Here is a 6757-nt window from a genome sequence, read left to right on the forward strand (position 1 = left end):
ATGAAGCATCTTCTACAGGGTGAAAGTCACGGCTCATTTTACCCGAGGTGGAGTAACTGCAAGTACAACCTAGACAGGTGACCTGCAAAAATGCGGAAAATTTGATCTCGTTTTGCAAATGTGACCAGGTTACACTCTTTGTCCACTAGCCTGATTGAACGTGCCAAAGGTGTGATGGAATTTGAGAGCAGCGATGGGCCACATATAAGGGATATTTTGGATCGTGCCTACCTACTGGAATTTATAACCACCACCTCTGAAGGCGCCCATGAAATGGATGCTCGTATACTTCAATCCCTTATTAAGCCAGGTAAGTATAAAAGAGACTGGATTTCCATTCGTCCGTTGGGTCTTCATTTCCTTGTCAGTCATTTCCTTTGTCCACGCATTTACATTCATCCTTGATCTATTCATCTATCCATCAATCTATGTGACACTTGTCCATCCACTCGCCTGAGTGCTAAACGACTCATAAGCATTTTCATGAATTTTGAAGAGCTCTTCGAGGGTATCGATGAGGAGGAGAGCTGGGATTTCAAGATCGGCATCGCTCTCTCTTTGAATCGAACGGATTTTCTGCCTGAAAATATGTTCACCCGTGTTCATTGGAAAGTGAGTCGACAAATTGCACTTCACCCACTTCACACATCCAATCAATCAGCATATGCATCCAGTAGTATTAAGTGATTAATCACACTTCACCTCGCCTTACTTTGGTAGTTAGGCCTTACTAGGGATAAATGTGCAGCTTTTGTAGGTCATGAAGCGGCACCTAACAAGATGACACTTGTCCATATGTAGGGGAAGAAGGGAATGAAAGAGGTGCTGACCAAATGCCTCGTGGGAAACAATACCAATTTCATTCGTCTTCTTGTGGATTCGGGATTTCCACTGCACGAGTACATTGACGAGTCTTTATTGGTCAAACTGTATAAGGCCGATTTCGACAGCAATGTATGTCATCATGCAAAATTATCATTTGGCTGAATTTTCACGCTAATTAACTAATTGATCAAGGTGGTGCTTTTATTCCAACTATGCAAAGATTGTTAAAATTATCAGAAATCGGTCACCTCATCAATAAAGTGGGTGTTTTGATAAACCGATTCACTGTTTGTAGGATCCAAGGGTGCAACTATTCAGAAATTACGCGTCCACTTCAATGCCAGTGAGTAGTATGCAGTTAATGGGACGTAGATTATTCCATTGCAGTGAAACTTATCATTTTCTTTTAGGTTCCACAATTGATTAACTGGAGTCAGATTGATCACTTGATTAGCGGCATTATTGGGTTCGAAATAGGCAACCAAATACGTGCCAAAAGGTCGAGATCGCCTACATCATACAGCATAGACGAAATATGGAGTGAGACAGGTAGGACGAGGAGGCTGCTTCGCTTCTAACCTGTTTATTCGTTCTGCACAGATATTCCACCCTCCACTTTATTATGGCTGAAATTGCCTCCTACATGTTTACTGCCTTAACTGTGGTAAGCATATTCCCACAGAGTCTCCATCTCTTTTGTAATTGTGAGACATGCCGGAGGAGAGCAAAAACGGTGAAGAGAGTTTGCTGCAGCTTCTCATCTGGTCGTTTCTCTCTCGACGATTCGAGTTGTCTCACCTCATCTGGACCCTCATGAAGGACTCCATTCCTGCTGCTCTAATCTTGGCCTTCGTAGCACGACGGATGCGCTCTCAACAACAGTCGCTCAGAGAGGTGAATGAGCTCGAAGAGATGGCTGAGTGGGTGTTCAAATACAGCTGTTTCGCTGTCAAAATCAAATGCCAAAGCTAGTGCATTACCTCCTTTTAGATTTTATGAGAGAAGTGCAGTGGGTATATTGGAAGAATGCCATGTCACGGATTTGCAGTCCACCCTTACGATGCTTTGCATGAAGAGACCGCTCTACGGTAACCTCTCTCAACTTTTGCTGGCAGAAGAGAGTCACTCGGTGCACTTCGTTGAACATCAGGCCTGTCAAACTTGCGTTGAAAATATGTGGAATCAAAATCTCAGTGCCAACACTCAGCCTGTTTCTGTGAGTTATTTAGTTGCTTATCTGGGCATTAGATGTGAACATGGGTCCGTACCGGAGAAATATCCTTTAAAGAGGAACCTGAGATTGATTTCACCACATTTTAGTACTTAGTGAGCCTACTGGCCGGGGTAATTCTGCCCCCTCTGGTACCTCTTTTGGCAGAATATGACTACTCCAGTTACAAACATTTTGAAAGACAGGATGACGTTCAGGTAAGACCGCGGTATGTACTCTCCACTCTATGCAAATTGTCCCCATATTTAAAAGCCACCGTTGATGGAGAGGTGTTTGTTTTAATGAATACATATTAATCGAGCCTGGTGATAGTGTCCTTTTTGTTGAACCAGGGAAATGCAATGGAGAAGAATAGCTCCAAGGCTACCTACAAACGGCGTATTGTGGATTTCTACAGAGCTCCGTGTGTTCGATTTGCCTATAGTGCTGTAAGTCTATTGCTGTAATCACTTGACGTACAATTCTTTCCAGACTGAGTCTTTCTGGGCAATGTAATTTGCAACTGACCTTTTTCTTAGTTTTGCAGTGTTTTGCTGCTGATTCTCTACTCTGCGGTTCTATTGACTGTGAGGTCTGATTCCATCATTCATCCATGGGAAATCATTCTCCATGTATCCCTCGGTCTTACAATGTTCCAACATGTCTGCAACGTGCGTGTTTTGTGTTCCCTTTTTGAGAAATCTAAAACAAGCTGTCTCAATGCATTATAAGTAGTTGCCTCCCTAGGCGATTGAAAGATCAGATATGATTAACAGCCTACGCATTCAAAAGGGACTAGGAACAAGTAAACAATTTGCCTTGAAGCCTATTTCTTCCTGTGGTTGGATCCTTTCCACATTTCAGGCAATTAAAACGCACAAATCGGTGAAACAGTACTTCGGCAACACCAGAAACCGGTTGCTTTTGCTTACCCTCTTCTTCTACGTAAGCGGAAACCTGCGCTATTTGGATTCCCGTATCAAGGGTTTTGGTGTACTCGCGGGTCTGGCGCGTCTCTCCCTCTCCTCTTGCCTCCTCTGCGCATGTGCCTTCATTCTCCACTTCTTAGTGCTCAGTCGCTACATTGGACCGAAATTGATGATGATCATAACCATGGTGAGTGAATGGAGGGCCTCGAAATTTGTGATCGCGGTCGTCAATTTGGAGTGACTTCGACAAACTACCCAAATAGTCAGCATTACAAGTCCTTTGAAAAAAACCTGCTTTGGTCAAGTGTCACCATCTTACTTAGGGTGTCACCGCCAGATGCAAAAACCCTTTTTTGGGTGAAAACGAACATTACCTGACTGTTCTCCATCAGACTGAAAGCCTTTCGAAGTCGAAGTACTAGGGTCGACTCGTAGAAATTAACTGTGGAGGAATGGGAGCCTAACAAATGCGCTATTTACTGTCGCCTAGGTGAAGTGCGATATGCTACCCTTCTTGGCCATAATCGGTGTCTTCTGGCTAACTTTCAGTCTCTTTACTGTGGCCATGATCTATAGGCCCCACGGTCCGGAGAATATGGGGCAGCATGTGCACGAAATCCTCCACCTTGCACGAAACAACTTCTTCTCCATGTTCGGCGAATTTGACATCGCTGACAATGTCGCTGACATCGGTAAGCCTTACTTGGTTGAGGAATTAGCCTTTCACTTTTGATTGCAGCCAAAGAGGAGGAAGAATGCACCCGTTTTGGTGAATGCACATATGCTGGAGCTCAGTACATCTACCCCATAATTATGATTGTCTATGTCCTATTAACTCACGTGCTACTCATTAATTTACTCATCGCTATGTTCACGTAAGTTAATTGGACCGTCTTCAATCCTCCGGTCGACTTGCATACGGTGTATTGTGCTTGGCTTTATCCTATCTGATGCAGAGAACGCTACGACAAAATGGAGTACATGTCGAAGCAGCTCTGGGCGATGCAGAAATTTGGACTGGTTAAGTCATTTGCCAATGCGCCCCCACTGCCCTTCCCCTACGTGGTTATCTGGCCCTTCATTTCAGTATTCCATCTGTGCTATCGCCTCTTTCAACACCAGCCAACCGATGATACACCCTTTTGTAGGTCCGATTTCAATTACCTACAATGATATGATTTTGACTCGCTAAATGGTTGCGGGTCATTTGCTACTCGTGATTACTCATGATTACTTATTAATTTTGCACACTAGTGTGTTGTATTTTAACCAATCAATGCAGTGCACTACATAATGATCATACATTAAACATTTGACCAAACAGGTTTCGAGGTGGACGAAACCCGACAGGGTCAAATCATAAATTGGGCCAAATTTCGCAGTCTAGACTACCACCACCGTCATTCTAATGCCTTCCAATGGCTGAAAACACAGGCCCGCCAAGGCAAGTTGCACAAGAAGATGTGGTGGTCGGGTATAGAAGGGAAAGAATACCAGGAATTGCAGATTACCACAATTGGCACCCGACTAGCCACTGAATTAATAGAGAGGCGTCTACAGGCCATTGAGATGCGTCTATCTGCTGCTGCCGCTGGTGCGCTAAATGATCAGAAGGCCACCTCGGTAAGAATAACAACCCCACTCATGAATTTCAATGGGGAGGATTTATCCAATTGCCAACTTTTGGATTCATGACTTTCTAAATGGGACTCAACGATAAGTTGAAACGAAACTGATCTTACCCTCTGTTCCGGAATTTCAGCCCAACAATGAATCGCGAGATATCGTAAGTCGTCTTCAGATTTGGTATGACCATTTCTGATGTCAACGTTCGCAGGTTTCACAAATTGTTAACCTGAGAAAAGCGCATTTATTTGTTGAAATAAGCAAGTTAATGGCTTCTTAGGGGCCTTTTTACATTTGAAAGCTATTTTGAATCTAGGGTCCGAGTATTGCAGTTCTTGAAGAGGATGGAAAAATCGTTAGTCGATCACAAAGCAAATGGTTCGGTAAGTCACTTCACCTAACTTTCGGCCAAAATACGGCCACTAACACACGTTTTGCGCAAATAAATCTACCAATGAAATCAACGATGGATAAGATTGTTTGTACCGTAAAGGAACGGATCACATCTGTTCATAAGGGAAGACTTTTCGTTATTGGTACGTACACGGCAAATGGTGGGTAAAAGTGAAAGACCAGATTTGACTCTAATCTGAGGATTAATGCGGAGATGAAATTGTCTATCACAGACTCCATCCACATGTCCAAATTCACTGATCCCGAGGTGGAGATCAAAGAAGTCTGCAATTTCACCTACGATCGTCACACCGTGGCCTACTTTAGCAACCCTCAGGATGACATCATGCCTCGCTCTCTCACACGTTTCGTTCCATGGACGGTAATTCCTCACGGTATTTTCTTAATGCAGTTTAAAGCGTCTGAGCTAAGGGTAATGCTTGTTTACCTAGTTATAGTATCACATCCAAGCAGTTAGTAGGTGGTCTTTGAAACACGTTGGGACTAGATACTGATCGAGGTATCCTACAGCCATTGAGCTTCATTTGTCTGCCTACCTCAGGAAGAGCTTCTCAATTACGAGCCAAAGGTGCTGGACTGCGTGGAACGAATTCTGCCGGATTGGAGTGAGGAAGAGATGAAGGAGAGAATGTCTAAGCCAAAAGCTTCAGACACTGTGCTGCGCAATCCAACAGGAAGGACGGGCATAGCGGGTAGGGGTATTCTACCCGTTTTTGGTGCAAACCCTGCGGTCGTAGTGGTGCTAATCTCGGAGGAAAAACTGTACAACCATGGATCGGAGGTGAAGGAGGAGGTGCTCAGAAGAGTCCTTTTGAGAGGTTGTCCTCGACGAAAATATCAGCTCCCCTGGGTACGGCAGATCTCATTTAGTAGTGATTGGTTTACTTCAAATTAGGCAATGCAGATAAAGTTTACCTGAGATTTCTCATTCTGTCCCATTGTGACAGTTTCTGTGCAAGCATACGGCAGAGTGCAACCAACTGGAGTGCATGCAGAGCCTAATGATCGCCTACATGCACGCGATGGCGAAAGAAGCCTCCAAATTCAATTCAAATCAATCCCTTACCTACCGACTTATTATTGAAGAACTCGATAAATGCCCGGTTCGTTTGGTAAGTGTAACGACCCACTGACACAGAATCTGTGGAACAGTCGTGATTCTGGAACTGTTTGCATTTAGTGTCACATGGGAGAGCTGGAGGACTGGATAAATAGCGACAACGCGTGGATCGATGTCACAGCCATCAATGTTCGCATTCCATCAACTTTCCAATTCTGGGAACTCATTCCACAGGTTAGTTATATTCCACAAACGCCACCCCTATTGGGCAGTTTGATCACCTGAAATTCAAACTAACATATTACTTACTCAGGTAGCACTTAATAATAAAGCAAGTGGCGGCAAGCTAGTCCACCAATCAAGTGGCGGTAAATAATGATCAATCAAAAAGCGCCAACAGCACCTGACTGTGAAACCAGATTGATCACTTTATAATCAGGAGTAAATGAAGACCATTTTCTCAAAAATTTACTTTTTTAGATATTTTCAACACCGGCTTCGAAGGCAAGGTGGGAGGAGATGAGCAAACTGCCGTTAATCAAGAACAGCCACTTCAGCTGTCTGGCTTATTTCCAAGAAGCCTTCATTCGGCATCAAGCACAGAGGTAGAGGGAGAAATGTCCCGGATTCTCCAATTTCACACATGCACGGCAGCGCTGCTTTATCTGTCCTTAATCAGTTAACTTGATTTGT

General features: G+C 43.9%; 1 protein-coding gene across 1 annotated transcript in view; it reads left to right on the forward strand. All coding sequences in view use genetic code 11, as the record gives it.

Moving 5' to 3' along the window:
* Nucleotides 1–6673, forward strand: part of EGR_05252 (Transient receptor potential cation channel subfamily M member) — a gene marked incomplete at both ends in the record, with an annotated part of 11753 nt that extends 5080 nt beyond the window's left edge. The window contains 19 exons of the mRNA XM_024494501.1: nucleotides 170–310; nucleotides 497–612; nucleotides 802–954; nucleotides 1236–1374; nucleotides 1535–1745; nucleotides 1816–2041; nucleotides 2146–2253; nucleotides 2389–2484; nucleotides 2900–3151; nucleotides 3455–3656; nucleotides 3704–3839; nucleotides 3921–4108; nucleotides 4289–4587; nucleotides 4907–5144; nucleotides 5217–5365; nucleotides 5546–5854; nucleotides 5952–6116; nucleotides 6185–6298; nucleotides 6545–6673. Coding sequence (XP_024351122.1) covers nucleotides 170–310; nucleotides 497–612; nucleotides 802–954; nucleotides 1236–1374; nucleotides 1535–1745; nucleotides 1816–2041; nucleotides 2146–2253; nucleotides 2389–2484; nucleotides 2900–3151; nucleotides 3455–3656; nucleotides 3704–3839; nucleotides 3921–4108; nucleotides 4289–4587; nucleotides 4907–5144; nucleotides 5217–5365; nucleotides 5546–5854; nucleotides 5952–6116; nucleotides 6185–6298; nucleotides 6545–6673 — 3371 coding nt within the window. The remainder of the gene's footprint in view (nucleotides 1–169; nucleotides 311–496; nucleotides 613–801; nucleotides 955–1235; nucleotides 1375–1534; nucleotides 1746–1815; nucleotides 2042–2145; nucleotides 2254–2388; nucleotides 2485–2899; nucleotides 3152–3454; nucleotides 3657–3703; nucleotides 3840–3920; nucleotides 4109–4288; nucleotides 4588–4906; nucleotides 5145–5216; nucleotides 5366–5545; nucleotides 5855–5951; nucleotides 6117–6184; nucleotides 6299–6544) is intronic.
* Nucleotides 6674–6757: the final 84 nt, after the last annotated feature.

Source organism: Echinococcus granulosus (assembly GCF_000524195.1).
Source record: "Echinococcus granulosus chromosome Unknown EG_S00037, whole genome shotgun sequence".
NCBI classification, from domain to species: Eukaryota; Metazoa; Platyhelminthes; class Cestoda; order Cyclophyllidea; family Taeniidae; genus Echinococcus; species Echinococcus granulosus.